Below are 20204 nucleotides of genomic sequence, written 5' to 3'. Positions count from 1 at the left end.
TTGTTTGAAAAAGATGATGTATCATCACATGCCAAATTGACTGATCTAAGATTTATATCCGGATCTTGTAAATAGTTAAGCAGATCTTCAGTGTTCTCTTCATTAAAATCTTGAACATTTTGCAGATATGAGTCATATAAATCTAAATATGGACCTTTAGTATCATTGGGTATTCTTGCATCAATTTTGGTTGGACTTGGTGATAAGTATATACTCTACCACTTTATATTTATTTTAAATATATTCTTAAATTCTTCTATTTTTTATTATATTTTTTAAAAATAATAATTATCCAAAATTCCAAATGGCCTAAATATAGCGCTTCGTGTCAGCATCTTACTTGCTGAGCTGTCATTAAGGTAAAGCACTCCTTAGAATCAGGAAACCGGTTAACACCGTTAAATCGCCTGACCAATCCTCGTTTGTTCCGGTTACTTATCCGCTCTGCCGCCGCCCTCCCCCGGTCATCCTAACAACCCCCCTTTACCTTACCGGCTCATTCCGGTCACTGACCGCACTCCTTTTCTCTCTTTTTTCTAAACACAACCATCCTTAATCATTATTAATTAAATCCCCCGATAAACCACGACATTTCCGTAGAAATAACAAAAATAATTCCAGAGAATAAAATCAGAGAGAATGAGAGAGAAAAAGACACAATTGGTGTTCTTTAATTTTTAATTTTCAAGACAATTTTATATTAATTTTAGTTTTTGCGCTTTGGGGCCAGAGTGTTTGTTTATGTTCTCCGTTCCGTTCCATTTCGGTTCCGTTCACCGCTTATTTTCTTTCGTTTCTAGTTTCGCACAGAAACAGAAATAGATAGATAGATACAGAAACAGTGAGCGAGAGAGAGAGAGAGAAACGGAACAAACCTAACCGAATTTCTCGGGAAAATTTTCGTGTAGTGTATTTTTTATTATTTGTTTTGGTAATTGTTGGAATTGAAGAGTGGAGGATTGTTCGAGTTAGGGTTTTTGAATTAAGTTGTCCCGTTTTGGAGGCGAGGTTATTCGTGCGGATTATTCTCGAGCTGAATCGGTAATGTTGGTTTGGAGTGCGATTTCGCCGGAATTGTAACTACGATCTCGACGGAACTGCTCAAATCATAGGGTTGAAGCAATGGATGTTGATTCCTCGATGGTGCCGGAGGCTAATCACGATCCGGCGGCGCAAAACCACACGGCGGAAAGGGAGCAGCAGCAGCAGTTAAGGGAGTCTCCATCGCCTACGTCGTCGCCGCCGACTTCATCCTCCGGCGACGGGTCTCCGACGCATTCGCCGGCGAATCATCAGCAGCTGCAGGCGGCAGCTCAGGTGCAGCAGAGTCCGGTGGTTGGTCCGAGGTTGGCGCCAACTTACTCGGTGGTTGACGCGATTCTGGAGAAAAAGGAGGACGGTCCAGGGCCAAGGTGTGGCCACACGCTAACGGCGGTGGCTGCGGTTGGAGAAGAAGGCGCACCAGGGTACATTGGTCCGCGGTTGATTCTGTTTGGCGGTGCCACCGCTCTGGAAGGGAATTCCGCAGCGTCAGGAGCTCCTGCTTCCCCTGGAAATGCTGGCATACGTATGTATTTTAACTTTCATAACTGTTTTCTTCTCTCGAGATGAATAAGTAGTTAAGATGCTAAGTATTTTCAATTTTGGTGTTGTTAGTTTGGTTAGAATATGGGAAATCTATTCTAAGCTGTGCGCTTTGCATGGTTGATGTGTTTTAAAGCTGAATTAAATTTTTAGCTGCGGGATTTGGGTTTTGTAGAGTTATTATCATGGATGTTTAAATGCATAGCTTAACTAAGCACCGATTGAATTGTGGTTCTGAAGATACCTCTGTTTGTTTTGAATTTTCATTTTCTCTTTTCAGAATTTTAGAATTTTGTGAAGTGGAGAGAAACTGTTTTATCTGTTAACATTTTTTCTGCCATGATTTTCTGGCCAGTTTAGTTTTCATCAGGCTACATGTGTTTTCATAGCTTAAGCTTTCTTGCATAACGACCTTTGACCAATATAGCAAGGCGTGGAAATGGAAATATGATGAAAGAAGGGCGGTTTTTCAAGGTTGTTCAATTTTCACGGCTTCACCTTGATGTCTGATGGACTGTTTCTCTAGTTTTGGAGACTATTGCTCTCATAAGCCTTGCTTTGGATAGTTTATTATCCTGGGAGTACAACTCAATAAAAAGTGTTGAGAACCTGTAGGTTCTTACCAGTTCACTGTTTGTTGACTTTGTTTCCTTTTTCCTTTATGGTTTGTAGATAAAATTGGAAGTTGGCTAAAGTTAAGTTTCATATTGCCGCATAGCTCTGTTCCCTCTTGTAGGGAACAAGAAGCTGTTGAGAAAAGAAAAACAACATTTCCTAGTGAACACTTAATTCCATTTGCTTTCTTTCCTTCCTTCAAGATAATTTCAAGCAATGGACTTACCGATTTGGTGATCCTTTATTTCATTTATATTTTTCAACTCCACTTCATTTTGTTATGTTCCACTCCAGTTGTGATATTTACTAGCTACATCCTCTTCATAGCATTGTTTTTATCCATGTAGTCAGTTTCACCTATTAGGAAAATGTTTATTTGTTGTTGATTATGTTTTATTCTCATGAGCATGCCATAGCTTTTATCATATGTCTTCATCTATAGCAAGGTTGAGCATTGAACAATCCATCTTGCTGTGGATATTTCAATTCCCCCCCACATAGTTGCTGATAGCGGTTTATTATGTTATATGTAAACGTTCCTTAAAGCTTTGAATTTAAAAAAATAAAATATTATTTCTGTTTAGAGTTTTTTTTTTTTTTTTTTTTTTGAAAATCTGAATCTTTAGTTTTTCATTTGCAGTAATATGTTGTTTTAATAGTAAATTTACTCAAATCACTTGACATAGTTTGTTTTAACAAATTTGATAGTTGGTTTTTCCCCCCTTAATTTTAATTATTGAATATACTTCTGTTCTATTTCTCAAGTCCAAGTCAAAATAGGTTGCTGCTGTTGTACATTATTTCTGATTCATGCCAATATCGGAAACTAAACACTGAAAACTTGATTGTGCGAAAAGTCTTAATTTGATAGACATTTTGCATCATCTGCTCATCTTCGTAGGGATACTGAAAGATGAACACTGATATGACTTGCTTTATGTGTCTATTTTTTTTTTTGGTTTTCTTTTCTGTTTTTTCATCTGATATTGGTTGGATCAATAATTTTTATGCTTGGATTTGATGATGACCTATTTTATTGGCTTTACAGGTTTAGCTGGTGCGACAGCTGATGTCCACTGTTATGACGTCTTAACTAAGAAATGGTCTAGGTAAGCTTTGGGCGAGGTTATCACCCTTGAGTTCCTTTTACTTGCTAGCTGTATCCAAACTCTGAAACAAAGGAACTAGTTCGATTTCCTATTCCTTTCTCCTTATTTTCCTATCTCCCAATCATATTATAAGACTTAAAGGAAAGCTTGTATACCCTTTTTTACTTAACTTCTGTTCTAAAAAGGACAATATAATGCAGGATAACTCCCTTTGGAGAGCCTCCAACCCCAAGAGCTGCACATGTGGCGACTGCTGTGGGAACAATGGTAGTTATTCAGGTAGTGTGCCAAGGGTACTTCTACAATTATCTTAGTATTGATTATATCACTAGCCTAGTCCTTAGTGGAATATTTCATTGCTGAACAGGGTGGCATTGGTCCAGCTGGTTTGTCAGCTGAGGACCTTCATGTTCTTGATCTGACACAACAACGGCCACGATGGCATAGGTTAGGCTTGGAAAATATTCTTTTGAATTCCTTTTTACCTAAGGGTCTTTATCAGTTATAATGGGTTATGAATGTTGTGCCAGGGTTAATGTTCCAGGACCTGGACCAGGGCCACGTTATGGACATGTTATGGCTTTGGTGGGGCAGCGGTATCTCATGGCAATTGGAGGCAATGATGGTAACTACCCAAATGCTAGCTTTGTGACATTGTCTTCCTTGGGTGATTTTTCTTGCCTTTGTATCTAAATTTATTGTGTTTTTAAAGTTTTCCCCCCTGCTTTCTAGGAAAGAGACCTTTAGCCGATGTATGGGCCTTAGACACAGCAGCCAAGCCTTATGAATGGCGCAAGTTGGAGCCAGAAGGAGAGGGTCCGCCTCCATGCATGTACTGTGTCCATGAACTCTTACCTTTTCCTTTCTTTATCTAATATTTTGACCAAACTATGTTCATAACAATTTAAATAGTTGTAAATATTATGGCGATTTTCTGCTGTGTTTGATGTATATAACTAGGTTTTGAGGGTTATTATTTAAGTTATTGCGATTGAATGATTTAATTTAAAATTTTAAACTGTTATTTTCCAGGTTCTGAGGCTTTGTAGATATGTGGATGTCGTATGTTTTGTGGATGAAATATTTTTGTCAATATTTGTTTTGCTTATAGTTTTGAATACCAGCAAAACAAATCCCCAGTTATCAAATTATTTTCATTAGTGAGGCCCATGCTTAAAATTTTTCTTTAGTGTCCTGTTTCTACCGTGATTTCCTGTAATTTTCATTGGCTCTGCCATATCAAGCATAGTATCCATCCATTGGCTAACTGTTGCTAATGTGTGCTTGCTTATTCGTTGTTCTCTTAATCATTTCACAATAATTTCATTGTTTTCGGAGTTGATTGACAGTATAGTATGTTAGTATGATTATCTTAATTTTCTGCTTGCTTTTTTGTGTGAAGGTCATGAGATTTGAGCTAGGGGTCTGTAATTGATGCTGGACTCATTGCATGGAATATAATTTAGATGCTATACTATAATTTTCTTATTGTTCTGTTTCTGGAGTCAAGCAAAAAGCTGTATGTGTTATTTTAATTTATTTTTAATTTAAAGGAGTACTATGCCTCTTTACCTTTGTAGCTGTCAGAAAAATAACTTCGTAAAACTCTGTATTTATTTAAGTTAGCTATCATTTTGTCCTTGAAAGTATAGTTTTGATAATCTGGGGTTAAGTTTCCACTTTGTCATTACTTTTGAGTAGGTATGCAACCGCAAGCGCACGCTCTGATGGGCTGCTTCTGCTTTGTGGAGGGCGGGACGCCAATAGTATTGTGAGTTATCTCTTATAATTGATGCGTTCTAATTCTATTTGTAATCTTACACATTCTCGTTTTATTGATTTGGTCCATCTTGGAAACCTTTTTATGGGGGATATACTTACATCTGGTTATTAGTGATATCCTTTTCCTGCTATCGGTTTATCTCCTTGCCTTATGGTTTGCTTGAATAGCAGCAGAGGTAATTAATCTAGGGTGAGGATGAAGTATCCTTGATTTTTATAAGCAAGAAAGCAGTTTTATTATTAGCACAGGGGAACAGTTTGTCCAAACTGGTTTAATCGAAGGAAGGATCACTGTCTTTCATGATTGAACTTCCGAAAAGTGTGTTGTCTTGTTTTTGAGCTTGCCTGACCAAATGTTGACTATGTCTCTCGAGATTTTCTCCGTCTTTCAAGATTCTCCCTTCAGAGTGGATGGCATATCGTAACCGAAATGTTTGTACCTATGTTTAAGTAATTGAATGTTTTTCTTCTGGATATTTAATTTTAAACGAACACACTCAATTGTTGGACTTCGAGTACACTAAATGGGTTAGTTTTTAAACGGGTACCAAATAAAGTTTGCAACTGCTTTGGCAGTCTATAACGTACAAATATAAATTGGACGCTTTCCTGCTGATGGATGTAACTGATAGTTGTGGTTCAGTGGCCATCTTGTGTTGAGTTCATATGCCTATAGATAGTTATTCCAATCAAATTTTGGTTCAATATTGTTTTGTAATTCTTGTGAATGATTTAATTCAGTTTTGATTATATGTTTTCCCTTGCTCCCAAACCTTATATCGCAGCCACTAGCTAGTGCATATGGACTTGCTAAGCATAGGGACGGTCGTTGGGAGTGGGCAATTGCTCCTGGTGTCTCACCATCTCCAAGATATCAGCATGCAGCGGTGGGATTTACTTTGCCTTTTCTTTTTGTAATTGTATTCTATTAGTCTTATTTGATTACATATTCCAAGCATCATAGTTTGTTTGATTTGATTATTATAGGTATTTGTTAATGCAAGGCTCCACGTGTCTGGTGGGGCTCTTGGTGGAGGACGGATGGTAGAAGACTCATCAAGTGTTGCAGGTATTTGTTTGTGGTGCTTCTTGAAAAATTTCTGCTTGCTGGCACCCCCCCCCCAAAAAAAAAAAAAAAACCACCACCACCATAACTCAAAAAATAAAAAAGAAAAAAAAAACTAGTTGCTTTTCTTGTCTTACCTTACTGTATATCCTTTTTCTTGATACGTAATGTATTTTTCATTTTTTGACACAGTTCCGTTTTTTTCGTGGTGAAAATAAAGAGAATAAATTCTGTAAATCTAGAGGATCTGTCATTAGCAATAACAAACTTTTTTGGAGTTAAATTATTGTTGTGGTAGTTACTGTTTGTAGGGTAGCTTGCAGATGCCTAGTTTCTGCTGTAACCTTTAGTTAATTTTTATCAATGGGATGTTTTTAAGTACTCAACATGAAAGCAAGGTTTGTTGTTATACCAATAATTGAAAGATATAGAATTTTATTGTAAAGTTTTCCCCCCTTGTTGATAGTGTTGGACACTGCCGCTGGTGTATGGTGTGATACAAAATCTGTTGTTACCAGCCCAAGAACAGGTAAATTCAGTGCTGATGCAGCTGGTGGTGATGCCTCAGTTGAGTTGACACGGCGTTGCAGACATGCAGCTGCTGCTATTGGTGACCTAATTTATATTTATGGTGGATTACGTGGTGGTAAGTCATGAATCTGAGTTCTTGAGGATTTGTCTTGATGAAGTTCATGTGTTATCTTTTTTATGCAAATGACAGTTTGGTTATAGTAGTTTCATTACATCAGCCTGATTTCTGATGATAATGTAGTTACTTTCTTTTTCTTTGATTTACTTGTATTACGTTGCTTGGTAATGATTGGATTAATTTTTTGGGTTTCTGAGTGGACTTGAAACAGTCTGGACATTTGAATCTTGGCTGTGTCTTGAGTTATTTAGACTTGGCATATGTATCGAATGTTAATGTTTTGTTCATGAAAACTTTTTGTTGGAGCTAGAAGAATTGAGATATTGAAACTCATGGAATAGCTCAATTATAGCTATATACCCTTAGATTTTTTTTTTTATTTAGGTGCATGATTAGTTGTTTTTGAGGATCAATTGAGTTGAGTTGAGTTGAGTTGAGTCGAGTCCATTTACATTGTTAAGAGAAACTTGGAGTATTACTGTTCAAATGGGTTTGGTATTTGTTCAGGCTAGTGACTAGAACAACCATGTTAGAATTCCAGGACTTAGTTGCTGAATTCTAACTTCTTTTTTCAAATTATTTTTCATTGTTGGTCTAACAGAACAATATTATTTTGACTGTTGTAATTGGTGCATCCATGTTGATCTTGCAAGCTGAAAGTGTCTGTTCTCATACTGTGGGTTTCATCCTGAGGCGAGTAACTAATTGTTTGCTTCATGCATATGACTGACCATAGTGTATTGTATTTTTGCTGCAGGGGTCTTGCTGGATGACCTACTTGTTGCTGAAGATCTTGCTGCTGCTGAAACAACACCTGCTGCTTCACATGCTGCTGCGGCAGCAGCTGCATCTAATGCACAAGTTGGACGATTACCTGGAAGATATGGATTTGTTGATGACAGGACAAGGCAAACAACGCTGGAAGCAGCACCTGATGGTTCAGTTGTTTTGGGTAACCCGGTTGCTGCCCCTGTAAATGGTGACATGTACAGTGATATCAGCACTGAAAATGCCATGCTTCAGGGACCTAGGTTTGAAAGCTTTAATCATCTCAGTTTGTGAAAGTTTTTATATATCACTTTTCTGGCTTTATCATTCAAGTGATGAACAGGCGAACTACCAAAGGAGTTGAGTATCTGGTTGAAGCATCAGCTGCAGAAGCAGAAGCTATCAGTGCCACGCTGGCAGCGGCAAAAGCACGGCAGGAGAATGGAGAAGTTGAGTTGCCTGACAGAGATCGTACAGCTGAGGCTACCCCTAGTGGCAAACAAATATCTTCTCTGATTAAGCCTGATTCTGCAGGAGCAAATAACATCACTCCTGGTGGAGTTAGACTGCATCACAGAGCTGTGAGTAATACATTTTGATGAGGAAAAAATATGTATGTCAAATCTTACCTGAAGTATTTAAGTTCATCTCCTGTTCTCTGAAAAATTTCCAGGTGGTGGTTGCTGCTGAGACTGGTGGAGCATTAGGTGGCATGGTTAGACAGCTTTCCATTGATCAGTTTGAAAATGAAGGCAGACGGGTTAGTTATGGGACTCCAGAAAGTGCAACTGCTGCTAGAAAATTATTAGATCGGCAGATGTCTATCAACAGTGTCCCAAAGAAGGTATAAGCTTTTCTATGAGAGTATGATGTTTTTATCAATATGTCATGTTTGGGTCTAGAGCTGAAACCGCACTCCTAAAACCCTACTGTGAATGTTGTTATTTCCCGTTCATTTGGCCTTCCTTTTGTTGTCATTGTCTACCCTCGGTCTCTATCACGCGCATTCTATTCATGGCAAAATTCTGAATGTGATCGGTTGAATTTTACCTACTCATGTTGCCTTTATCATACCTAATTTGTTGCAACACCAAGCATGTGGCTTTCATATTATGTTTAGATTTTTTTATGGATAGAGTTTCTTGACATCCTTTGTAGGTCATAGCACATCTGTTGAAGCCCCGTGGCTGGAAACCACCAGTTCGCCGGCAGTTTTTCTTAGATTGCAATGAACTTGCGGATCTTTGTGATAGTGCAGAGCGTATATTTTCAAGTGAACCAACTGTCTTACAACTTAGGGCACCAATTAAAATATTTGGTGATTTACATGGGCAATTCGGGGATCTTATGCGGCTCTTTGATGAGTATGGAGCTCCGTCAACTGCTGGTGACATAGCGTAAGTCTTTAGTTCCCATAGATGGTTTTGTTGCCTGTTAAGTAGTTCCTGTGTGCTTCAAATATTGTACCAGGCTAATGTTTTCTTTGATAATTTAAAGCCCATTGGTGCATTGGTTATCACGGTCTTAAAGCATGTTTGTCAATGTCTTAAGATGTCAGATCCACAACCTTCTGTGTAATTATTTATATTGGTTGGCTTGCTACACATCTGTGAAGTCTAACTAAGAGCAAGTCTTTATTTTTTGTACATTTGATGCATTGTTGAGATCTTATCTTTATGCCCAAGTTCGTATGATGGATTTCTCAACACTTCCAATTTATAGACTTCTTAAATCTTGACCTAAATTGTGCTTTTGTACATGTTTTCCCATATTGGAATGACAATAGGATACAAATCCCTTTTTGAGTTCGCATTTAGTTTTAATTTTTTTTATATTTATCTTAAGCCCTAAACCCTAATGGGATTTTTCCTATGCTCCTATTAGTCTCAATTGGATGGCATAGCTTACTATTGACTGCATTGGTTTATACATTTATCGCATATTGTCTATGATTTTTTTTTTTAATGTTGTATTGTAATGCAAGATTTATAATTCCATTTTCTCTCTAATTTTGTGTAAATTATTATCAGATATATCGATTATCTATTTCTTGGAGATTATGTTGATAGGGGCCAACACAGCTTGGAAACTATAACCCTTTTGCTTGCTCTGAAGGTATACTCTGTATACTAGGTTGTCTTCTTTTGGTGTTTATGAATATAAAACTCGGTGCTACACAGTTTCATTCCTAAAAATGAGAATTTTACAGGTTGAGTATCCTAGCAATGTACATTTGATACGCGGAAATCATGAAGCTGCAGATATTAATGCCCTTTTTGGTTTCCGGATTGAGTGCATTGAGCGAATGGTAATGAATTTCTTCTGCAGGACGATGATTTTTCATTATTATTTGATACCTCAACTAACATTTTATTTTTCTGATCAGGGTGAGAGAGATGGTATTTGGGCATGGCATCGGATAAACCGTCTGTTTAATTGGCTTCCTCTGGCTGCTCTAATTGAGAAAAAAATTATTTGCATGCATGGGGGTATTGGTCGCTCAATAAATCATTTGGAACAGATTCAAAATATTCAGCGTCCAATTACGATGGAAGCAGGATCGATTGTACTTATGGATCTGTTGTGGTTAGTTTGTGTACTTTTACATGTTTATGACACTTCAGTTGGCATCCCTTTTTACTAATGACAGCATGAAATGTTTCTCTAGGTCTGATCCTACAGAGAATGATAGTGTGGAAGGGCTGCGGCCAAATGCTAGAGGTCCGGGTTTAGTTACTTTTGGGGTGAGTGCTAACTTCTATTTGATGAAATTGTTGATGTATTTTTATTAGTTTCCTGGACAATAACATAGAAAATAACAATTTATAAGTTTATGCGGGTTTTATGTGATGGAATTTGATCAATATGCTGAGATATCAATTATTTCCCTGTTCTAGAAATCCATTTTGGTGATGCTGGATTTTGGAGCAGCCTTTTAAATCAATTGTTCAATAGCTTATTATGTCTTGGAACTTTTTTAATTGTAATCTGGTCTTGTTTTGAAACTATGCATAGTTATATTCACTTAAATTTGAAAAGTCAATTTAACTTATTAGTTCAGTTTATTTGTGCTGTAGTTCAAAGTTGCTGTTATTGTGGTACTGTCCATCTACTCACTACCAATTGCTGGTGCAATTGTTTATGGCAGCATGGCATTCCCTCTAGTTTGAATGTTGCCACTTTTATGAAGTGGGATGTTATTTCTAGCCTTGTAGCTGTAGGCACCTTTGTGCATTATGCTGTCCTCATTTTTTAAGCTTCTACCTTGAGAAGTTTAGATTGCATATATGCTATCATGTTCATCTAAATGAGATTTGCTATTGTAGCCGGACCGTGTGATGGAATTTTGCAACAACAATGATCTTCAGCTGATTGTTCGAGCACATGAATGTGTTATGGATGGCTTTGAGCGCTTTGCCCAGGGGCATCTGATCACTCTTTTTTCAGCTACAAACTACTGTGGTATATGTTGCTGACTGCTACATTGCATCTTTCCTGCTATCATTTTATCCTCTAAATCTTAAGTTTTTAACATTTACTTGCGGCATAGGTACTGCAAATAATGCTGGGGCAATATTAGTTTTAGGTAGAGATCTTGTGGTGGTTCCTAAATTGATCCACCCATTACCACCTGCAATTTCTTCACCCGAAACATCACCGGAGCGTCATATTGAAGATACGTGGATGCAGGTATTCCTTCAAATATTTTTGGTTAAATGGTTGGCGCACTCTTGATGCTTTGTAATATTGCAATATCAAATATATGCAATCTTCTATTTGAGTTGATTAAAATGTTGGTTAAAAAATGGGCAGGAATTGAATGCCAACAGACCACCGACACCAACTAGAGGCCGTCCTCAAGTAACAAATGACCGGGGTTCTCTTGCTTGGATATAGTGATCAGCAGGAAAGTCCCTAATGTTTAGCCTTAACTGCTTGTGCTGTCGTGTGGTTTCTGGTGTACTGTACTGTACATAGCACCGTGCCAATTATGGGGTACCCGAGCTCGTGGTCTCAAACCCTGCAGAAAGCATGAAGGCGTTCGTATGTACACTCAATCAGCATTCATCACCCCTTTCTGTGATTAGAAGAAACCACGATGGCCACACAGCTTTGTCCATTTTGACTGGGATAGTGGTTATCCGGGTTCACCCACTGTTGTAAATTGAGGCTTAGGTACAGAATCAAGGTCAGTATTGTCATGGATTTTGTCGGTGTTGCCTATTTTTGTCACCAAGAGGACTGGAAGGTTTTCTAATTTTTTTTTTTCTTTTCCTGTGATGGTGAGATATATCAGAAATATTTCTTGGGGGTCGCGTCTTGTATCATAGGTATGGCTTATCCATACTCTGTACAATTAATTTTTGTGTGAAACTCAGGAATATGTGAATTTTGATTATAGAATTTTAATATTCTTGTGCTCCAAAATGGCTTTTGCGGTATGAATTTTTTGTCCTCGATAGCGAAATAGATCCAATTGTTGGAATTTTTTGTAACTTATTATCGTACGAGGAAATCCCCGTTTTAGTTTCGATGGATAGGGTTTCATTGGAGACTGAGCATTGAATTTTTTTGTTTTTTTGTTTTTTATATTTTTTTAATATAGAATGAGGATTAACTTAAATGCAGCTACTGGAAAATAAGAATTTCGTTCAACCGGAAAATGGTGAGAGATGCTGTTTTATTTAATGTTGTAAAATAAATAAATAAAAAATATAATAAATATAAAATAAAAAGTGTAAATAGAAGATTCTAGTATTATTAGTATTTACTACTATAATTATCTCACAATAATAATAGAAGTAACTTATCTATTTACTAGTATTATATATATTGTAACTTAAGAATTTAAAGAGAAAATAGAGAATTGTATATAAAAGGAGAAAGAATATTTTATTGTTGTTGTGTGTTTGTTTTAGATTGATGCTTCTTTTATTTATACACACAAATGGTCATTATTTTTTAATTTTTATTAAATTCATTCTCTCTTAAGAATTGACATCTATATATGTAGACATGTAGTGATCCTTATCACAATATTTAATACTTTTTCAGAATTTTAATTTTTTTAATACTTTTTCAGAATTTTAATTTCAAAAATTAAAATTGAATATTGATAGAAATTTTAGGAAGTAAGAATTAATTGGATGTTTCGTAATTCGTATAGCACATTAGCACACATATAACACTTCATGATGTGCGAATAATTGAATATAACACTTTTTTTTTTTAGAAAAAAGTCATTAAAATATGTATATAAATAGCAATTGTTTTTTATGTGGGTCAACGCCATTTAGTGTGCTTATAGTATTTTTATTATTATTTTGGTATATTTAGTTGCTTATGATGTATTTGTGACTTATAAAAAAATTGTTTGGAATTACATACTAGATTATGGTAAATTAGTATATCTTGATGGATAATGTTTGAAAATAAGATTTTGGATGACATTTTATTCGATTTAATCTCGATGTTATGGTAGAATTATTTAATAGTTTTTGTTTTTCGGCTTTTCAAGATATCTTTTAATGCAATAAGCAAAAGACTAATCCAATGCATATGATTGCTTAGCGGGTTCCAAAATATCTGGACTATTAAATAGGTTTAGTAACATAATATATTTTTTAAGTTTTTTAATAATTAATTATTTTTATTTAATTTTATTTATTAATTGACCATTTATATATTATTTAATTTTAAAATTTATTCTATATTTTATAAATTATTATTTTATTCTCATGATATATTTATTTTTCAAATTCTATCATTAAGTTCTATAAAGATTAATCTTAAAATCAATTTTATTTTGATTTGAAAATCTTAGATTTATCTCTTTCAATCTTAATATTACTAATTTCATAATCTAATCTATCATCAATTTGTTTCTCAATTATCTAATTCTATAATTGTAATCGTTTACGAATCTCCTGCCATTGTGATTATCAATTTGTTGTAGTGACGATCATCATTTATGAATTGGCAGGTATGCAATATTCACAGTTGCAAAAATCACAATATGCAAAAAATCAATCGATTTTTTTAATTGGTTAGTGAACAGAAGTCCTCCCTTTTACGTTGTTCAGAAAACAATCGATTTTTATTTTCAGCTAATTGATTGGTTCGTAAGAAAATATTTTTTTATTTTTTTTATTCTAAAAATCGATTGATTAGTTGAAAAGTTTTGTTTTTTTAATAGGAGTTGATTGTTTTTTTTTTTTTTTGAGAAAAAGTCAGTTTTGGAGTAATTGAATCAATTTTATTACCCATTCAATTGATTGTAGGAATAAATCAATTGATTGGATTTATACGTTCCAATTGATTGGAAGAAACATGTACTTGATTGGAATGTAAATGCACTTTTTATAACCGTTAACAAAAAATGGGTGTCCAAATGATAAATTGTGTGACCTCAACGAAAATTTCGATTAATTACTAGTGATTACTCTCTTCAATGAGAATATATATCTAAAACATAAAAATACATAAGTCAATTACACATTATGTATGTATGTTGCTAATTAAAAAAATATAAATAAAAATTAGAAAAAAAAACTTACAAATTTCAAATCAACAGTATGCTTTCATAAAATTATAAACATATTGTTGCATCTTGTTTAAATCTATGTTGTTGAAAATATCTACCTACAAAATATAATGAGTATGAGTAAATGTTAGGATATGATCCAATTAATAGTTTTTCAAAGTACATACATAAATTATAATAAAAAATATAATTTTATGATTTTTTTTGTGTGTGACTAGTTTAAAAATGTGTATTATTTTTTAGATTGTAAAATATTACAATCAATTAGTTTCCTTAACAATCGATTGACCAAGAAATATTGAAATAGATGTAACATATAATTTTTGTTGTTTCAATCGATTTTGTTAAAAATCAATTGATTATTTTCTCTATTAAATCGATTAATACTAGTTTCCAGTTATTTGACATACATTATTACTTAACAATCGATTGATGTCAAATTAAATCGATTGGATTAACGACAAACAGAATTTTCTCATTGTTTACTCATCGACTTATCAAAACAACGAAAAACATCATGAACTTGAAAGTTTAGAAATCAAATTAGTAATGGAAGTTATATTTTTGTTGTTGTTTTTAATTTTTAACGATACAGTTATGAAAACATAAATGATGATTAATAGAATAATAATTTATAAAATAAAGAGTAAATTTTAAAATTAAATAAGGACTATTTGATAATTATTAAAACTTAAAAAAACATAGTTTGTGACTAGAATCTTTAATACTTCAAATGTTTTGGACTATCGAATTATTTGCCTACTCAATAGTTTGATTATGAATTCTATTAGGATATTATTGGTGAGTGGTGAGTTCTTTTATCGTGTTGATTCATTATAATGAGTAGCTGATCAATGACAAAAAAATATAAAAGATAGTGATCTATATGGTGGTCCAAAATCAAATGACATGCACATTAAGAGTTTTTTTATTCTGGAATTTTTGAAGAAAAATGTTCAGTAAAAGAAATTGTTAAGAGACAATTTAACAAGAAAATACACACATGATCCACAAAGATAATATTAAGATATCAACAAATGACTAAAGTATCCAAGATATCCATGAAGATACTTATTTCTCTATCTTGGAAAAATTGTCTCATTCCTCAAGCTCAGAAAAATCTCATTATGACCTAAGAAACAACATTAGTAATATAAAATAACATTAATTTCAAATAGATTAAATGATTAATTTTGATCTTAGCTTCAGGATAATGTTGCAACAGGAGATAATTCAAATTTGTCTCTTGCATATAGAATTTTTTGGTTCAAGTTACAATAGTATTGTCTTCTCTTAATTGTTGCATGAATTTGGTGTAACACCTTTAGATATTCTGTAATTTCATCTTGTTAGAGATGATATTAAGTTGGTATCTAATAGCTCACAAAAACAAGCTATAACTGATTATGGTTGAATAATTTGTTGATAATATTTGTTTTTGTAACTTTTAGGGGTGAGCACGGGTCGGTTTGGTTCGGGTTCAAAATAAAATTAGAACCGAACCGATCAAAAATAATTGGTTCGGTTTGGTTCAGATTTGCATTTTTTTATGTTTGTATCCGAACCAAACCAAACCGATTAAAAGTGGATTGGTTCGGTTCGGGTAGCGGGTACCCGATGACTTTGAAATTCATAAAAAAAAAATAACAAATTTTTATGTTAAAAACTCAACAAATAAAATAAACATGTAACATCAACAAAATAATACAAACATATTAAACACTAAATACATTAAAAATTAAACTCATCAAAATCCAAACATATTAATAGTGAATAATCTTGTCTAATGAAATATAAAAGTGCAATAGAAATATTAAAAGTTAAATACAAAAGTCTAGTGGATAATCTTTGAAAAAAGTTAAAACCAAAATACAGTAAAATCTAAACATTAGAAGCTCAATACAAAAGTGCAATAGAAATATTTGTCTAGTTTTCAAAGTCTTCACTCCATAATCCTTCACTCCATCAACCAAGCATATTTAAGAGAGGAGTTGTGACCTTCAAAAAATTAGCATATAATTAGCTAATGTCAATATATAAAATTGATTAATTAAAAGTAATTCAACAAATAAATAATTAGTGAAAAATGTTAACCTCAAATTGTCGTAAACAACATCAACTCCAATGGCTTGATTAGATATTGTTAAAGTTGAAAGCTCTACATTAACAGTAATTAAATTATTATTAGAGACTCAACAATAAACAATTACATAATAATTTAAAGAAATATAATTAAAATAGTTACCTAATTCAAGTTTTTCTTGTCCTCAAGTTCTTGCTTTAAGTCATACATCTTCTCTTGAGTCTTCAACCAATTTTTTGAGCAAATTAGAGACTCAACAGTAGAAGGACTTAATGAGCTTCTAAATTGGCCAAGCACACGACCACTAGTACAATTTCCACCAACTCAGAAGACACGGTAGAGACGGGAATAGCCAACAAATCCCTAGCTATGTGAGTAAGAGCATAATACTTCATTGATTTTCATCAACAATTAGATTTAATATGTGAGCACAACACCTCATATGCATGAACTCCCCATTTAACAATGTTGACCCATTCCAATCACCCATGCCTCTAAGTAAATACAAAATTGCAACACCATTAGCACTAGCATTGTCAACAGTTACACAACATGTCTTTCTAATACCCCACTCTTGCAAGCACTGTTCTAAGGCTCTCCCTATAGTTTCATCCTTATGATCAGTAATCAAACCAAAATTCAAATTTTTTTATGCAATGTCCAGACTCATCAATAATGCGTAGTCACCATATAATTCAAATTCTGAATGAGGTCTAAGTATCGGTAGTAAGGGAAACTATTTGGAGATTTTCAGATAACAATGTTCTCAACTTCTCTTTCTCATATCTAAACAAGCCATACAATCTCTAGCAATTGTCCAATGGGAGGGAACCTTAAACCTAGGTTGTGCTTTACTCATAAATTGTCTAAAGCCTTGAGCCTCAACAAATTTAAAAGGAAGTTCATCAACAATTATTATATTTGCAAGAGCAAGACGAGTTTCCTCTTGATTAAAATCAACAAGCTTCATAGTGACTGCATTAGGGTCATCCTCAAATTGGCTCCCAAGTGCAATAGTTTTCTGGTCCTTTTCAGCTTGCTTATGAGGGTTTTTAGTGCAAATTCTTAAATGTTTATGCAAGTTTGTTGTACAATGACTAGAACTATTGCATGCATGTTTTTTTTACAATAGTTGTAGCAAGCTTCATTAGGAGAACTTTTAGTAAAGCGCCCAAACAGTACTAGGTGCTCTACTGAGTTTACGTTTTACCTCTTTTGGAGGCTTGCCAGTAGTTCCAGCAGCTTCGGTTTGTGTTTCTGATGAAGGATTTGAGGCAGGCAATGCTGGGGGAGCTGGACTTTGCGATGTTCCACCAGAAAGACCATCGTTCTCAGCAGCGGGAGTGACTGCACTTGGAGAAGTACTTCCAACAACCGAATCACTTTTAGGGTTAGTTTTCCCCATTTTTTTGAATATGCAAAATACATAAAATAAGAGAAGTCATGTATTTGTTACTAACCAATTAGTACAATTAAAACTTGAAAGACCTTACTGTAGAGTATTTATTAACATTGCAAGCAATATGTCCAAATGGAAGTTTAACAAATTGTGGCTATTTTAACAAATTTTGAGTGACCAAAGCTTGATATGCTTATTGTTCTTCATCTTATCATTTCCTTGTGTTGGAATGCATTACTTTTAATTTTTGAGTTATGTTGCTCCTAAGAAATTTTTAAAGGCATGGCCACTATTTAAACATGCAATTCACCATTTCTATGACATAGAGCATTTGATTACTAACTTTATTTTGTTGTGTTTGCTCATTATTACTATTACTGCTTTTTTTTTTCACACACAATATATACATCATCATCATAGTCATCATCATTGTCATCATCATCATAGTCACTCTATTTTGCTTTGGTAATTTTTCTCAGTGTAGCTCTATATCTTAACTTTCAAGTGCTACTTGAACCTTCTCATCGAATATCTATAACTCGAGTAAAGATCATAATTGACAGCACCTAATTCCTTCTGATGGATACTACTTTACTCTATATCTTATGATTCAATACAAATTCAAATTATACATATACAGACACCGTTTAAATAATCAAATCAACTCATTACAAGATAAAATCAATATTGTGAAATTGCATGATAGATAAAAAAATAAATAAATACATACACAAAAGGAATACAAATATCATATAATTGCACTCTATCATCACTTGCTACATTCTTAATGCCACCTTGCCTTCAGCGTATGTTTGGTTCAACCTTCAAATTCTAAGGGGGTTTTTAGTTTTTAAGTGAACATCAATTATCAAACTCTAAGGGTTTGGTCTCTGTTATAAATATCTGCTACAATGAATTATAATAGTAACTGTATAGCAATTAGCATAATATTTTTGAAGTTAAAAATTAAAATTAGCTTATAGAAGATCCTCAGTTCAAATCAAATCTATCTTTTACATAAAAGCAAGATTCTATTAATATTTAAAAATTGAACAGCACGATTGCTTCAGAGTGATCAGATTGCTTTATTCAACAACAACTAAGAATGTATAAGTTCAAAAAATTGAACAGAAATAAACAATTAACAGTTTAACGTATAACATTCTCCAAAAATTATAGACTAATTTGAATGAGTGACCGGAGAAGACGACGCTGGAGCCTGGAGGAAGCTGGTTGCTGAAGAGGGAACGACTGACTGAGATGAAGCTGGCTACTGGAGAGGGACCGTGAACAACGATGCTGACAGAGATACCGGCTGAGACACCAATGACCGAGAGAAAGTTGGTTGCTACGTCGCTGCCGCTACCAGGAAGACGATACACCAGATGGTTCCACAGACGAGGTGGAGAAGACGATGCGCCTGACGCCTAATGGAGAAGACGATGAAGATTGGAGAAGCTGGTTGTGGGTAGGGTCTGCGCTCTGCCTCTGTTAGGGTTTTTAATTTCTGAGTTTACTCCATGTTTTGGTTGCGCCGTTAGTGAGAATGAGATAGTATTAGGGTTATCAGGTTATGTGTTTTCAAAGTCATATAATATTAATTAATTAATTAATTAATTATGATGGTATTACGAGTTGGTTCGGGTTCCGCGCCCCAAACTGATACCCGAACCATCATCAGCAAATGTCATCAGTTTGGTTCGGGTTGGACCGATTACCCGTCGGTTCCTAAACCAATTTAATTGGTTCGATTCGGGTCCGGGTGGGTAATCGGGTACCAGCTACCCCGTGCTCACCCTAGTAACTTTAGTTAGAATGATAGAAAAGTTTGTTTTGGTTAGAGGTTTAAAACTAGCAATAGTAATTACCTCATAACCATAGTTAATTTATTTACCATATTGAGTTAGGTTTTAATAAAGTTAATTTTCTAATAGCTATAAATAGTGGATAACAATATGTACTCTATAGTATCTGTGATTTTCTTTTATTTTAGGTTTTGTATTTGTTCATATGACAAATTCACTTTTTCTGAGTTCTTCTTCTTCCACTTCAATTTTATTTTCTTCAATAAAATTAGATCCAATCACAATTTATCCATTCTTCGTTAGTGATTTTTTTCTTTTTCTTTAACTCCAAAAATCATAAATTCTCCACCATACTTGTTTAGCTTGATGAAAAAAATTTACTATCTCATTATATGCCTTGAATATCCACTTATCAAATATTATAACTTTCTTTTGCTTTTGGATGTAAGACAAACCTACAACTCTTTTATAAAATTTTTGCTATCCAAATATTTTTTTATCTTTTTTTTGTTAAATCTTTTTAGTTGCTCGAGAGCATTATAATCATGAATAATCTTACAAACTTTATCATTGATTTTCTTTTCGAAAATGAAGCATTGAGAAGAGTAGTGACAACTCGATTACACTTGCTGTAAGTGTTTTCTTTGCTGATATTCACATGATAAAGAGGATTATTATTTTTGGAAGAGGTGGCCTTGGCTTTGGGTTCTTTTTTGAAAATAGTTTTTTTGGTATTTTTTTTGTTTTTGTTGAAGAATAGAAGGAAGGCCCTATCCAACACCCTCATCTGTGTTGAACAA

General features: G+C 34.1%; 1 protein-coding gene and 1 long non-coding RNA gene across 3 annotated transcripts; one reads left to right on the top strand and one right to left on the bottom strand.

Annotated features, from left to right (window-relative positions):
* The first annotated feature begins 503 nt into the window (after window positions 1-503).
* LOC112789549 (serine/threonine-protein phosphatase BSL3) lies at window positions 504-12001 on the top strand. Of its 2 annotated transcripts, XM_025831492.3 has the most exons (21): window positions 504-1567; window positions 3248-3308; window positions 3509-3587; window positions 3676-3755; window positions 3839-3933; window positions 4041-4140; window positions 5010-5079; window positions 5876-5977; window positions 6078-6159; window positions 6623-6802; window positions 7563-7836; window positions 7917-8154; window positions 8247-8417; window positions 8732-8970; window positions 9604-9688; window positions 9783-9881; window positions 9960-10159; window positions 10242-10317; window positions 10900-11035; window positions 11124-11263; window positions 11387-12001. In XM_025831492.3, the coding sequence occupies exons 1-21, from the start codon at window positions 1123-1125 to the stop codon at window positions 11468-11470; spliced, it is 3036 nt and encodes a 1011-aa protein (XP_025687277.1). In that variant the 5' UTR covers window positions 504-1122; the 3' UTR covers window positions 11471-12001. The 2 variants fall into 2 exon arrangements, with proteins under 2 accessions (XP_025687277.1, XP_025687276.1); XM_025831491.3 differs by having other exon boundaries at window positions 555-1567; window positions 9783-10159.
* A 3923-nt stretch (window positions 12002-15924) lies between these two features.
* LOC112789551 (uncharacterized) lies at window positions 15925-17723 on the bottom strand. The gene is made up of 4 exons (XR_003196300.2): window positions 17411-17723; window positions 16363-16694; window positions 16212-16275; window positions 15925-16115 (listed from the first exon to the last, which is right to left on the bottom strand). It is a non-coding gene; the product is annotated as an uncharacterized lncRNA (long non-coding RNA).
* Between the last annotated feature and the right edge of the window lie 2481 nt (window positions 17724-20204).

Source organism: Arachis hypogaea, chromosome 3, assembly GCF_003086295.3.
Source record: "Arachis hypogaea cultivar Tifrunner chromosome 3, arahy.Tifrunner.gnm2.J5K5, whole genome shotgun sequence".
NCBI classification, from domain to species: domain Eukaryota; kingdom Viridiplantae; phylum Streptophyta; class Magnoliopsida; order Fabales; family Fabaceae; genus Arachis; species Arachis hypogaea.
This window is presented reverse-complemented; position numbering and strand designations above follow the sequence as displayed.

Bases quoted from the DNA above. Each gene is read 5' to 3' on its own strand.
- LOC112789549 (XM_025831491.3), top strand. From the start codon at position 1,123: ATGGATGTTGATTCCTCGATGGTGCCGGAGGCTAATCACGATCCGGCG. The intron at 4,141-5,009 runs GTACTGTGTCCA...ACTTTTGAGTAG, and splicing joins GAGGGTCCGCCTCCATGCAT to GTATGCAACCGCAAGCGCAC. The intron at 11,036-11,123 runs GTATATGTTGCT...CTTGCGGCATAG, and splicing joins TTCAGCTACAAACTACTGTG to GTACTGCAAATAATGCTGGG.